At 37.8% G+C, this 14,027-nt stretch overlaps 1 protein-coding gene across 3 annotated transcripts; it reads right to left on the bottom strand.

Moving 5' to 3' along the window:
• Positions 1–241: 241 nt before the first annotated feature.
• slc35a3b (solute carrier family 35 member A3b) lies at positions 242–13,391 on the bottom strand. Of its 3 annotated transcripts, none has more exons than XM_088354951.1 (9): positions 13,279–13,391; positions 10,295–10,360; positions 7,064–7,301; positions 4,592–4,746; positions 2,702–2,824; positions 2,400–2,574; positions 2,194–2,312; positions 1,945–2,078; positions 242–1,798 (listed from the first exon to the last, which is right to left on the bottom strand). In XM_088354951.1, the coding sequence occupies exons 3-9, from the start codon at positions 7,263–7,265 to the stop codon at positions 1,705–1,707; spliced, it is 1,002 nt and encodes a 333-aa protein (XP_088211077.1). In that variant the 5' UTR covers positions 7,266–7,301; positions 10,295–10,360; positions 13,279–13,391; the 3' UTR covers positions 242–1,704. The 3 variants fall into 3 exon arrangements, with proteins under 3 accessions (XP_088211077.1, XP_088211072.1, XP_088211065.1); XM_088354946.1 differs by lacking the exon at positions 13,279–13,391 and adding an exon at positions 10,428–10,499; XM_088354939.1 differs by lacking the exon at positions 13,279–13,391 and having other exon boundaries at positions 10,295–10,415.
• Positions 13,392–14,027: the final 636 nt, after the last annotated feature.

Genomic DNA, 14,027 nt, shown 5'->3' with positions numbered 1-14,027 from the left:
CATGACGTCACTTCCCAGCACTCATCCCAAGCCACATTCCTCAAACTTAATGTGTTCTGCCCCGACCAGCTGGGATTAAACGTAAGATAAAAGCAGATAAGCGCAGTGAAAATAAAGCGTCAGTGGGAAATTGTTAACATATACTTATTAGAGAATTTTTAAAAAACTTTTCAAGGACACCTCAAATGATGCAGCCTACCTTTAAAATGAGCAAAAAAGGATCAGCTAGTGGAAACAAAAAAACGTTTTCATTCGTTTTTATTTTTCTACATAATTAAAATCAGCAAACTCATGTGCAAAATTTTTAATTAATTGTATTCATCCATCCATCCATTTCCTGTGCCACTTATCTTTACTCGGGTTGCAAAGGTGCTGGAGCCCATCCCAGCCATCTTCGAGTTGTGGACAGTGGTCTCCACCCAGTCGCAGGGCACACGGAGACAGACAACTCTTCGACCCGTTTTTTGATCCTGACCACGTCTACTCTACTCTCCTGGCTTTCGACTTGTTTGTGATCCCGACCACGTTTTTTGCTCTCCTGTATCGGCTACTGACCCGTTTTTTTTTGGATCCCGACACGCCATCGTTCGCCACGGAAGCCCCACTTCTGCGGTCAGAGCGACCTGCTTCCCGGGACCAGCGATCACCGGATCGTGGGTGCAATCCTTTCCTTTCTTCCCAATAAAACTGAAAGAAACGTAACACAAGTGGGTCCTGTCTCCGTTCTGGTCCTGACAAATCCACACAGGCACAGGGAGAACATGCAAACTCAGGGAGAATGGGGTAGCTGGAACCACCCAGCCACTGTGCTGCACTAATTTATTTCATTCATTGTATTGCTTTTGCTAAGCTTTTGCTAATCTTAAACGGCTTCATCAAATTAATTAAGTTATTAAATGTAAATCTCTGTTCTATCTCACGAGCAGATAATCAGTATATAAACAGAAAGAAAAAAACATCTGCTGCCATCTACTGATATGGATGATTGTTAGTTACTCAACTGAGTATTGAAATATAGATAATGACCAATGGCATTTTTTTTGAAAAAATAGAAAATTGGGTAAGTTCCTGTAGCACACTAGAAAGGGTCTACTAGTGATCCCAAGAGCCAAGAAGAAAACCACAGGTTGGAAAGTGTTCTCCATTTGGCCCTGGTGCTGTAGAATGCTCTGCTCTCTGAGATTCGATCTGGAACTTCAGTGTAACATTTTGAATCCCGGCTTAAAACGTACTTATATTCTATAGCTTATGAATGACCTATATTTCATGTTGATTATTTCTGTTAATTTTTATTGATATCCTTGCAAAATCCAATGCAGCCTGGGCAAAATCCAATACAGCCTGGCTATCCTGGAAGGGGGATTATCTTGTGTGCCGCCCTTTCTCAAGGTTTATTAATTTCCTCATACTAATGTTTTGAGTTTTTTCTTGGCCTCATAGATTTTAGAACAGGGGATGGTGTAATAATAGTCTGTACAGCCCATAGAACCTTCTTGTGATTAAGGGCTATAGCCGCTATACAAATTAACATGACTTGACTTGTGTTGACTGTTTGAAAAGCACTGCTTTAGACAAATTTAGAGTGATGCTTGGGCATATCTTATAAAAGTCATTGCGGATTGTGACAACACAATTCAAGTTTCTTCCAAGACTTTATGGAGTCCTGCTCCATTGATGTTTCGCCAGCGGGATATTTTCTCTCCTTTACACTTTTACAGCATGTCCACTTGCAGGTTTACGCTCATAGCTGTAGAGAAATGTGGAGGCGATGACCAGTGCTGCCCCTGTGAAAAACACACTGAGAGGACCACAAAAACAAAACAGAGACAGATGGACCATAAATTAAAATATATGTAAACGGTCAACACAAGAAACAGGTTTTTAAAAGCAACAACTTTGTCAGCAGACATTAGCAATGCAAATCACTAGCAAGAGCGTATTTACCCGGTAGGGTTGAAGTCTTCTAACAGGAAATATGAGATCATCACAGATACAATGATGGATAAAGAGGTGGCAAACCCTTTTAGAATGTTGTCAGCATATTTAATGACAACCGCTATGACCAAGCCTCCTAAAGCCTGCAGGCACAAAAAACTTGGTTTTCAAGAAAACCACAAAAACGCATGTTCTTCATTGTGGAAAAGCAAAATAAAGGATAAAAAGATTGAGAGAAACAGAAACTAAGTGTCATACTTGCAAGACAACAACCGTGATGGTGATTTTGTTGTAACCTTGGAACATTCCCGCCTCTTCCACACGTTTGCCGTCATACACTATCATCCCCAATGTGCCGAAAATAAACCCGAACAAACCTGCAAAGGGTGAAAACAATCTTGTACACTTTTACGTCTCTTAAACTCAAAGTGAGATCACATTTTCACCATGAAAAACCTGCTCACCTAGCTGTATGTTGCGAAACCACACGCTTTGCTTCGTCTCTTTGAGAATTTTCTCAAAGTAAACCCCAGCAAAGCCACTAGAAATGCATGCCACCAGCACTGCCAGCAGACCCACTAACTGGATGCTTGTGGAGAGAACCTTCTGCTCGGAATCTTCCACAGACTCTGTGGGCCACTGTCAAGAACAAACAGATAAAGCAAAGAAATGATACAAAAATCTGGTATTTTATTTGTGATACATAACTAAAGAGGAGTTACTTTATTAACTCACAACTTCAGTTTTTGTAATTTTGTGTGTTTACCTGTACTAAAGCAACCCCTGCCATTAAGAGAAGAAGGGAAAGCCATTGATGGGAATTCAACCTCCTGCCCAGCATGGAGACGGAGAATAATGCTGTGGTCAAAATCTTCAACTGGTATGTGACCTAATTGAAACAAAAAGCTCACACCTTACACTATTTTCATTTGTCTAAGCCAGGGGTGGACAAACATTTTGAATCAAGGGCCACATTTGGTTAAAAAATCTGGCAGAGCGGCCAGGATATAAAAAAAAAACTTTTATTTTTTTCTGTTTCTGCCAATAGTCTTGAATAAGATGCCATGAAGAAAAAAGATGATTGTCGTCTTACCCCATTTTTTCTTATGCAGATGTTGTATTTGATTTTATATTTGTTTGTAACATGCAGAATTTGTCATGATTACTGATGTGACTCAGCTGTGCCCGCTCCTTTGGCGGCATCTGCCGTGGGTTCTGATTGGCTCCCGATCAGTATTTGTACCCAGGCCTGTCTGTCCCCTTTTGTCAGTCCGTCTGCAAACCTCGGTAAACACTAGGCAAGCCTCTTTCGACCCTGACTCCTACCTGTCCCGTTTTTTGCTCCTGTCTGTCCCCTGCTTCCACAAGTTTTTTTTATCCTGATCACGTCTGCTCTCCCGTCCCGACTTTCGACCTCTTTTTGTCCTCGACTACGTCTTCTCTCCTATTCTGCTTACGACTTGCTTCCGACCCTGACCACGTTTTTGCTCTCCTGTCCCGGCTACTGACTCGCTTTTTCCGTCCCTGACACCGCCATCGTTCACCACAGAGGATCTTCCGCGCTCGGAGTACAATCTGAGTATCAGAGCGACTTGCTTCCCGCATCCAGCAAACACTGGATCGTGGGCGCAACCCTTTCTCTTTCTTCCAATAAAACTTGTGGGAAACAAAACGTAAGTTGGTCCTGTCTCCGTTATGGTCCTGACAGAATTAAAGCAAATTAACATATCATTTCCCGTTTATAAGGACTAAATCTTAAAATATGCATAGAAAAACTCAAATTACAATTGGGATAATTTGTATATGTGCTTGTTTTTGCATAAACTTTAATAAATATCTTGAATAGAATAACTACTCAATGAAAAACGGAAAGTCAAGACAAAGACAATGGGGATGAGGGTGGCACCATTAAGAAAACATGTTCTTTATCAGTCTGACTTTTTCCCTATTATATGTATTATCATTGCATTTGTATTATTTTTGTTTGGCGAAAATAGGCCTAATGGGCTGTTTGTGTAGTCAGTAGAATGAAATTGGATTTTATTTTCCGACTGTGTTTGGTCATTGAACTTTTCATGCTAAAAATGACTACTTGAGACACAAGAACTCCATCTAATCGTTCATGAAAGAATCACTATGTAAGTGCAGTTTACTTGTGTTTCACTTTTCAGTTTTGTTTACCAGTATTTACTTTTGCCGTGTATTACAAATACCTCAAATACTGTATAAGCAAAATAAGGTTAATTGTTTTAACTGTACCCATATGCACATTTGAATCTTGCATTGGATTGTCTAAAGAAATGATCCCAAGAAGATAAATTCCACGCAATTTATGAACAAATACGATTAAATGTTCACCCATAGAGAAGGTGACCTCTTCCTATCAACCTACTCTGATTTGAAAACCGCAGATCAGTGGTTTCCAAAGTACAGCCCACCGAACATTATCAGGTAGTCCATGGAGCATATTTAGAATTAAATTCACATATTGATTTGTTTATTAGCTAAATTGTCCCACACTGATTTATAAAAGAGTTATTTGAAGAGTATTTGTTTCCTAATGTGCCAATATTAATTGTAGTTTCTTTCATTAAAAAATTCCACCTTCAAAATCAGCCTGAGTCAACTGTGACAGTGAACTTGGCATGAGAGTGACCTGATAGGTGGCTGCGTCTAGATTGGACAAGGCAACATAGAGTAGATTGTTCTGCAGCGTGTAGATTCCTGCAGGAATGGCCAGCTTCATTGTTTCCAGGGGCTTGCTCACAATCTCCTCCTTCAACAACTGGTTCATCGCCCGCACACTGAAATCTACACAGCACAGAAACAGTCTTGTCAGATATCCACCGAACGAAGACACCGTCAGGTACTAAAATGATACAAAAATACTAAAGAAATTAGTTGTATAAGGGTCCTCTAATGCATTCAAAAGTAATCATTTACAGTATTTTGACTATTATGCCTCACTCTTGCTCGCTATTTTGACAATTAGGCTGTTTCTGTCACGATCGGCAGTCATTTTATGTTTATATCCTTTGAGGGAGATCTGCTTTGTGTAACCTAGAACATTTAATAAAAAAGAAAAGAGTTAAGGGGAGGGCTTTTAAAATCGAAAAGGAGTTTGGCATTGAGAAGGTTTTTTTTTGTACAAACATTTTCTGTTCTACTTGCATGTGCAAAATCCATTGATGTTTTAGCTCCTTAGTTTGAGTTTCTACTAAACTGTAAACTTATCAACTCACAATGAAAGGGCACATAGAAACAGTGGTGATCTAAACATAGGATTTTCCTGTGTAGATCCACTTTTCTAAACATGTACTGTGGGCCGAATACAAAAACAAAAAAAAAACCCACCCACCCACATAGAAAAGGCAAATGAAGTACAATAATTCTTTGAAATTACTAGGGTGGGTGACCACCAATTCAGGTAACAGGATCGGTGATAACACAATGTATCAGTAACTGCGATGGTCGCTGCTTTCTGGTGGCTATTTACCAACCAGTATAATTAAATAAAATGATTGGTAAATTGCATTTTAATTATGTCTACATTTAGAGATATACTATAAGTATTTTTAAAGGGACACTGTGTAATATTTGACCACTCGATGTATTCAATAGAAAATAATAGAATTGAGATAGAATTCAGTAATGTCGTGTTGTGTAGTGCAACAAAAAAATGCTAATACATCTATATCTATCTCTGTATCTATCTATCTATCTATCTATATATATCTCATCTCATCTCATTAGCCGTACCGCTTATCCTCATTAGGGTCGCGGGGGGGCTGGAGCCCATCCCAGCCATCTGCGGGCAGTGGGCAGGGGACACCCTGAACTGGTTGCCAGCCAATCGCAGGGCACACAGGGACAGACAACTCATTCGCTCATTCACACCTATGGACAATTTGGACCGGCCAATTCACCTGAAATGTATGTTTTTGGAACGTGGGAGGAAACCGGAGTGCCCGGAGGAAACCCACGCAAGCACGGGGAGAACATACAAACTCCGCACAGGAAGTCTGTAGCTGGATTTGAACCCACGACAGGTTCCCATGACATGAACTGTGCCGCACAAGCGCTAACCACTGCGCCGCCGTGCTGCCTATCTCTATATATATATATATATATATATATATATATATATATATATATATATATATATATATATATATATATATATATATATATATATATATATATATATATATATATATATATATATATATATATATATATATATATATATATATATATATATATATATATATATATATATATATATATATATATATATATATATATATATATATATATATATATATATATATATATATATATATATATATATATATATATAGATATATTTCGGTAAGAATGTGAACGGTCCGCCGGTACTTAAAAAAAAGGCCCGCATTTTGATATGGTTACCTCATTCATTGACATGTATGATTAAAGGTGGGGTACGTTGTTTGAGATGTCCTTAAAAAGTTGATAGTAAAATATATTTTCTGTTAAGATTGTGTAAACAATGTCCAAAAGAATTAAAACAGCCTTCATAATTTTTTTCCTACTGGGCCTATGTACTTTTATCTTACTTTAACCGACGCTGTACAGGAAAATTTAGGTAGAAAGAAAGGGGAGAGGAAAAGGAGGGAAAGGAGGTTGGAGAGGGACTTTATGCTGGACATTGCAAATTTTTGTTAGTGTAAATCTTAAAACTAAGAAAAGTACAAACGCTAACCCAAACCCCCAAAAAGAATTAAAAAGTATCGTGTCTAAGAAATGCACATACTTGCACTCGAAACAGGAATAAGTTGACTTTAAGCCAGGGGGGTGGCATCAGAGAGCAAACAAAGTTACAAATTTAATTCACTATAATTGTTTTTGCAGTGTTTTGCACATTTTAGGTCCAAAGAAATTGTAGCAGTTTTGAAAGGTAACACAGTGACAGCGATAGCATTTTTTTTTTGTATTGGGAAACAAACACAAATTTCAGACCTCTTCATCCTGATTTGCAATGATCGCTTTGTGACTTTATTGTGACATTTGTTTATTTTGATAAATGATCTCTGCAAGACACCTCAAATCATGCAGTGTGACGGTATTACGTGAAGGTTGACTCAACTGTTCTCCATGAAGACCAGAAGACTGCAAACCAGGATCTTGAGCCCCTCGGCTGACACCACCGCGGACGAGGCGAGGTAGCGGGGGCCGACTTCCTTCAGAGTGCGGGAGTAGCGCATAGTAAGTACCAGCGAGGTGGTCTGCAGCACCAGAACACCCAGAGACAAATATTTTAGCCTCCGGGAGTTCATAGAAGATACCATGGTGGAGGACTCTTTGCGCCAGGATTTTGAAGAATCCTTTTGGAGTAGAGAAATAAAACTGTCATCCCCAACAACGTAAGATGACAAAGTTTGGATAAAGAAGTGACAGAAAATGCTTTAGATAGTTAAAGCAAATCAAAAGTATTCACGCCCACAACAACACAAAATGATCACTTCCAAACCAATAATCCCGAAACCAATAATAGTTCCCAATACACAAATCAAATTTATCTGATACAATGGATTTTGCAACCTTCTTATACGAAAGGCCTTGTAAGAGGATAAGTCTACATGCTCTCTCACATGTAATACAAAACTCCCATACATGGACAACTATACACAGTCGCACACATGCACAGAACACTCTTTCATACACACCGCTTTACTTCCTCACACATACTATTCACACACATACTACTAAACCCCAACACACATATTGCAATAGTTCATAATTGTAAACTGAATTTAAAGAACCCTTATTTTTAAATTTTCCACTTCGCCTATCCGCATTCATCATACTTTTAGCAGGGCTGTTCAGGGCGGAACACATTAAGTTCGAGGAGTAGGAGCTGGGGCGAGGACTAGAGAGTGACGTCAGCATGCCCCCGCATATTTTTTTTTATTTTTATTTGTCAGTGTAGCATGAAAATGGTGAAGGTAAAAAAGGTATGCTTTAAGAGTCCAACCCCCCAACTCCAAAAAGATGAAAATAGCTGAGTTTATTCGAGCGCTTCCAAGAAATGGACGTACTTTCACACTGATTATGAATTATCAGATTGAGGCTGCAATGATAACACAAGCCAGAAAATGGTGGCAGAAAGTAGCAAAGTTTTTAGATTACGTCCTTTAATTTATTTAGAATGTTATAATTACTGATTCCGGGCACCTGTGGCTGCCCCGTTGGCGCCAACAGCCGCGGGACCCGGTTGGCTGTTGGACTCTTTTTAAGCTCCCATCTTCCGAAAGGAACCCGTCAGACCGTCTGCGAACCTATGCTCTCAGCTAAGCAAGCTTTTGTACTCTCCGACATTATCCTATATATATATATATATATATATATATATATATATATATATATATATATATATATATATATATGTATATATATATATATATGTATGTATATATATATATATATATATATATATATATATATATATATATGTATGTATATATATATATATATATATATATATATATATATATATATATATATATATATATATATATATATATATATATATATGTATGTATTTTTTTTTTTTTTTGTAAAACAGGGTAATGGATCCAAATTTTTATGTTTTTCCAACTAATTTTGCTCGTGAGCCCCCCCAAAAAATCTGTCATTTGACACAATTTTCCTCGTTGGGACTATTATTTTTCTCATTGTAAAAACAAAACTATACATGAAATGAGAAATCCTTAAGATCCAAACAAAAACAAGGCTCCTAGGGTGAAGTAACTTTCTCACGGCTGGCGAACTGGTAAAACCTGACTTGTTGGTGGCGATGGTGAGAACTGGCTTGGTTTCCCGCTTCTTAACCCTGCTACCGTAAAAACCGGACGACAAGGCACACCCATTACTTTCGGGAAGGAAAAATGAGTTCAACATACAAAAGATGCACCGCACTATAAATCGCAGGTGGCCACATTGTAACATCAGATAACGTTTTCATGGTTTTATTAATATACCTTAACTTTTCGCAAATTTGTCAATGATGGGTACCATTCGGTATACACCGACGATCATGAAACGGCAAATCAATCCAGTCAAACGAGTTCGCTGCTATCTCGGTATCGTTTTTTTCCGTTGCAAACGAAGCGAGCGGTTTGATGCTACTGTGCGCATGCGTCTGCAGCCTCGGATTTCATGTTGTAGTTATGTAGTGAAAGGAAGTCCATCTCTTTTTAGAGAACCGGCTTTTTCGTCTCAACTCATTAAAGAGAACCGCCTCTCAGACGGCTCACTTGCTTTGATGCATTATATTACGAATTATTATGTTGTATAAAGAAGTTAAGAAAAAAAGACAGGTTTGTGGTCATCCCTTTAATCAGTATATTACCAACAATAATTGAATGCAGAAAATGAATTCATAATTTGAATAAGAAATGTATTATTCTACTCAACTATAATTGCATGTATTTTTCCCTTCTACAGTGAACGTCCAAGCTACCTAATTTTTGAAACTTTTTTATAATAAACCTCATTCATGTCGAGCAACTCGGTATCTCACAACAAAATGTTAATTAACAATATATATGATATAACGAAACATATGCACAATATAACATGTTGAACTACATAAATAAACACGTTTGGAAAAAAATATGGTGTAAGATTATTTTGTATTCTGTAAGGGAAAATACAAAATTTTGAAATGGCATGGAGCCGTGGAGGTTGACAGGTATGGGATAAGCGTTCATTGCTTTAGCAGTTGAAACATGTGCTTTAAAGGGAGTTGACCAAAGCAAATATTGAATCTTGCAACATTCCCCGGATATATATCCTATAGAGCTCGGATTCTCAATAAAAATACATTTGGTGTTTACTATACGACTGTGTAATGAACTAGTCACACTACACGAGGAAGGCTCGGTTACAGCAAATATTTACTGGAGAGGGATCTTAACTACTTCGTGCCAGGTCTGTTACTATTTTGTAAACTTGGGAATAGCAATACATCCCGTGTCGGTAACGTTAACTTTTGGAGTGAGTTGAGGAGTTCATTTATATACCATCGAACATTTCCGCCATCTTGTGGCAATCCCAACCATTACAAGTGTAGTGCTTTCCGCAAAGACAAACAGAACAGAAGCTCAGTCTGGTTACAAACACTCTGGCTTTTGCTGCAGTCGTCCTTTACAAACAAAAAAGTATTCTTGTTGTTTTAACTACTTATAGCCACCATGGTACAAAGATATAAGAAACATGCAATTATTACTTGAATATTTGAAAATATTATTAAGGAAAGAGAATACAGTTGTTACATTTATAAGTTTGAGATCAGATCACTTCTCAGTTACTTTACCTGTAAGAGGAAAATGGGAGAAATACTCTTGTGGCGCTCATTCACTGTATCTTGAATTCTTTTTCTCTTCAACAAAAATATACATTGAAAGGTTAGTGTCCCGCTAACCTGGGCAGCAAAATGAAATACACACCAACACACACGCTCTTTACACTCTTTGTGGGCGGAGTGATGGAAAGTCAGTATGAAAGGAGCACTTATTCCTGTCACACGAGAATGAGAGACACTTTTGGAAATGTATATTGAATGCTTTTAAATATTTGATATTAGATCCCACAACATTAAATTACATCATGACGACAAGTTTATTCACATCTGAATTTTCTTTGCAATCACATATCTGTGTTGGCTACCCATGTGTTTCATATTTTGTGAGAGACTATTAGTATTTTTCTTAGTATTTCTTAATTGATTTTTGGCCATCTTATCCGTCTGTTCTGCTCTTATTATATTAGCCCTCGTAGGGTGAGGACCAAAACTTATTGTAAAGCAGCATTTGGCCACTTTGGTCTTCGCCTATGGAAGGGTCAGCCAGGGGACATCAGGTCCGTAGGGACCCTCGATATTTTTAAGAGAAGGCTCAAGACACGCTTTTTAAATATGGCTATAATTTGGTCATTTTCATTTAGTTTGATTTGTTTCATTTTTAACCTCTTACTCAAACATATTTTACTTTCTACCTACCCACCTACCTACCTACCTACCTAGAGTGCCTGCCAACATACCTACCTAGCTACTTACCTATCTAGCTACTTATATACCCACTGCAATTGTGGGTGAAGTTTTTACTTTCTATTTCAATTGTTTTTTTTTATTTGTTTTTATTATTTTATCGAATTAGTCTAAATAGTAAACCTTTAACAATCTTGTAAAAATCACCTAAAATCCTAATCCAAGACGTACCCAAAGCAAACTGATTGCTGTTGTTAAACCCTTTGGGTAATTTGGACGGTTTTGGTCTCTTTAATGGTTACACTCTGAAGTTTTATCCTCAACCGAAATAATCACTAAATAACATTAATCTAAGTGGGAACACACGGAAATAGAAAGTTTATTCTCATCTGAATTTCCTTTGCAATCACATATCTGCAGATGAGTGTAGCATAGGCATCTTAGCTGGAAAACAGATAGGACAATAGCATGAAGCCTTACCTTGTCCCAGGTCAAAGATGATCACAATCTGAAAAACTGAAAGTTTTACTTATTTCCAAAGGGTATGTCCACACGTTTCCGAAAGTGGCCATTTGGAGACTCCAAAACTAATAGTAAAGGCATCATACAGACACATCTATGCTTCTCAATAGTCCGATGGCCCACAGGAACATTGAATGATTCATCTTAACTTTATAAATATGACATATACAGTTTTACGTTAGGTCTCCCCAAATGTCTTTAGCTAGGTTTCATGTCAATGCACCACAAATGAATCCCAACAAAATTGATAAACATCTGCTTCCGAGGGGTCTCTAATTCCCTCTGAGGGCCATATTGGGTACTGCAGCTCTCGACCACCGACCACTCCAAGCAAGCAAATCCACTCTTTTTTGTTATTTTTTTTTTAGTGTTTCCCCATTCGGGTGGGGTCTCCCACACTGGTAAGAAGTGGTTTGATGCCTGATAATCCTTTGCTGATGCCATCTGCTACCATCCCTATTAGTGTGGATTAGCTGTTTTCAGGTCCCTTTCCTCACATGGTTAGTATGTGCCTTGCCAAAACTGTATTTATTTTATCATTTCATTTGTATTGTTATTTTTTGTTTTTTATTTTATTTTAACCATTTTGTGTATTTGGTGTCCCCGGTTGATGGGTGGGGGAAAAGAAGGGGATTAAGTTATGTTGATAGATTAACAGAAACCACGTTACCATGTTAAGTCAAAGGAAAATTATGCAAAGATTCTGATGAAATGAAATGAAACTATGTACAGTAAAATTGCGTTTGCCTTCCCAACAGATTGTTAGGCTGTAGGCAATTAACTGTTAGAAGTTTTCTTAAGTAGTTTCACTATACACAGTTTTAGACATCAAACATCAAATTCCTCCTAAGCAAAGCACTGGTCTCTGCAACAATGTTGATGACAATGTCATTGTCTTTAAGACATGCGAATTTCCTTTTCAGTTTACATCAGCACGAAGGCCTCTAAAAGTTCCTGATACAGTAAGCTTTTTAGCCTAGTTTTCACACATTTTAGTTTCACTCACATGCAAACTGAGTACAGGAAAAGCTCAATGGGAGCTTATAAACCAGCCCAATGAAATGGTAGGCATCTGTGAAGAAGTTATATTGTGAGACCTGTTTTTTTTTTCTTCTTTTTTATTCCATTTTCCCCAAGCTTTTTTTTTTCTTCTTCTTCTTCATACATTTTCCCCTTTTTTCCTACTTTTCCTTTACTTTTATCATTTTACATGTATTTTTTTTAATTCTTTTAGACTTTTCCTTTTTTCTCCCTTATTGCCTTGATTTTATTTCTTTCTTCTGTTATTCTTTTTTTTCTCCTTTTATAGCTTTATTTGTCCCCCAAAAGTAATATTGTGCATAAAGTGACATAATCATTTTCAATATATGGAGAGGCAAGAAAAACAATCTGAAGATTCTTTGGGGACTGAAAGAGTCGACTCTTTCTAGTAAGCCGAGCCGAAAGAGACGCTTCTCGGAAAAGGTATGGAGCTTATTTGAGTGTGAGGATCTACCTAATTACTAAATTCTGCAAACATGTAGTACAACACATAACCGGGGACACACGGATGACGACAAAAAGTGCAAGATGAGCGAAGTGAATGATAGTAATCCTTGATTTAACGTGTTTCTTTCTCGTTTTCTTGCATTTTCTACTCCACCTCGCACCTTTCAGCCCTCCATCGTACCTGACTCATATCATTCGCGCTATTCTGAGTTTATATTACCGCTACAGAAAAGAAGAGTGGTGGTGGGCCAAACCAACTTCAAATTTGGTAGGGGAGAATTCCCCCAGATGGTAAAACTCACCTCATCTGTTCCACTATATCTGCCCGAATGGCTGATAGAGAATGAATGCACGAGTAAGTTTAGAGACTGCAAGTGACGGATACATGTTAAAATTGTTTTTCCTCATCCAGGCAGCCCAAACTCCACCTTGACACAAGCCGGTCCTTCGGGAAATCTCCCGTTCTTCCCGATTAGCCTCTCGGTCATTGGTGGCAATTAACTTTTCTCAAATGCAGTGATGTGGAACTATAAACTGCCATCGACTGAGACACAACATGGCCAAACTGCGACATCTTGTGGCGATGACTTCCAAGACTCCAGATAAGTTAAAAGGCTAAACTAAAATAAAGTTTTAAGTCATTTTTTCAAGTCGTCATTTTTATTTGTATAGCACTTTATCACAAAGAGTCTCAAAGGGCTGCACAGGTTATTGCACAGACTATTATTTCAGACTATTATTACACCATCCCCTGATCTGAAACCAACATGAGGAAAATGAAGAAACCTTGAGAAGGGACCGCACATGTGGTAATCCCCCTTTCAGGATGATCAGGCTTTAATGGATGTTGCAATTACAAATAATACAAAGATATTGTCAACATAAAATATAGGTTATTCATATGCTATAGAATAGAAGTGTGTTTTAAGCATAGCATGTATCACGAGGAGAACCTAAATAGTACACAGTCTCCTTTTAAAAATGTTTTTAAAAACGCGCGCGTGTTTGTGCTGTGTAATGTTTCGACAACAGATGGCAGTATCCATTCAAA

The sequence above is a fragment of the Urocampus carinirostris genome, chromosome 1 (assembly GCF_059441175.1).
Source record: "Urocampus carinirostris isolate Australia breed hairy pipefish chromosome 1, RoL_Ucar_1.0, whole genome shotgun sequence".
Classification (NCBI taxonomy): Eukaryota; Metazoa; Chordata; class Actinopteri; order Syngnathiformes; family Syngnathidae; genus Urocampus; species Urocampus carinirostris.
The sequence above is the reverse complement of the archived record's forward strand: the minus strand, read 5'-3'. Positions and strand labels throughout refer to the sequence as shown.

Excerpts from the sequence above, each read along its gene's own strand:
- slc35a3b (XM_088354951.1), bottom strand. The coding sequence starts at position 7,265 with ATGGTATCTTCTATGAACTCCCGGAGGCTAAAATATTTGTCTCTGGGT. Across the intron at positions 4,747-7,063 it reads TCTGGTCTTCATGGAGAACA|ATTTCAGTGTGCGGGCGATG; the intron begins GTTGAGTCAACC and ends TGTGCTGTGTAG. Across the intron at positions 2,313-2,399 it reads GTTTCGCAACATACAGCTAG|GTTTGTTCGGGTTTATTTTC; the intron begins GTGAGCAGGTTT and ends CACCCTTTGCAG.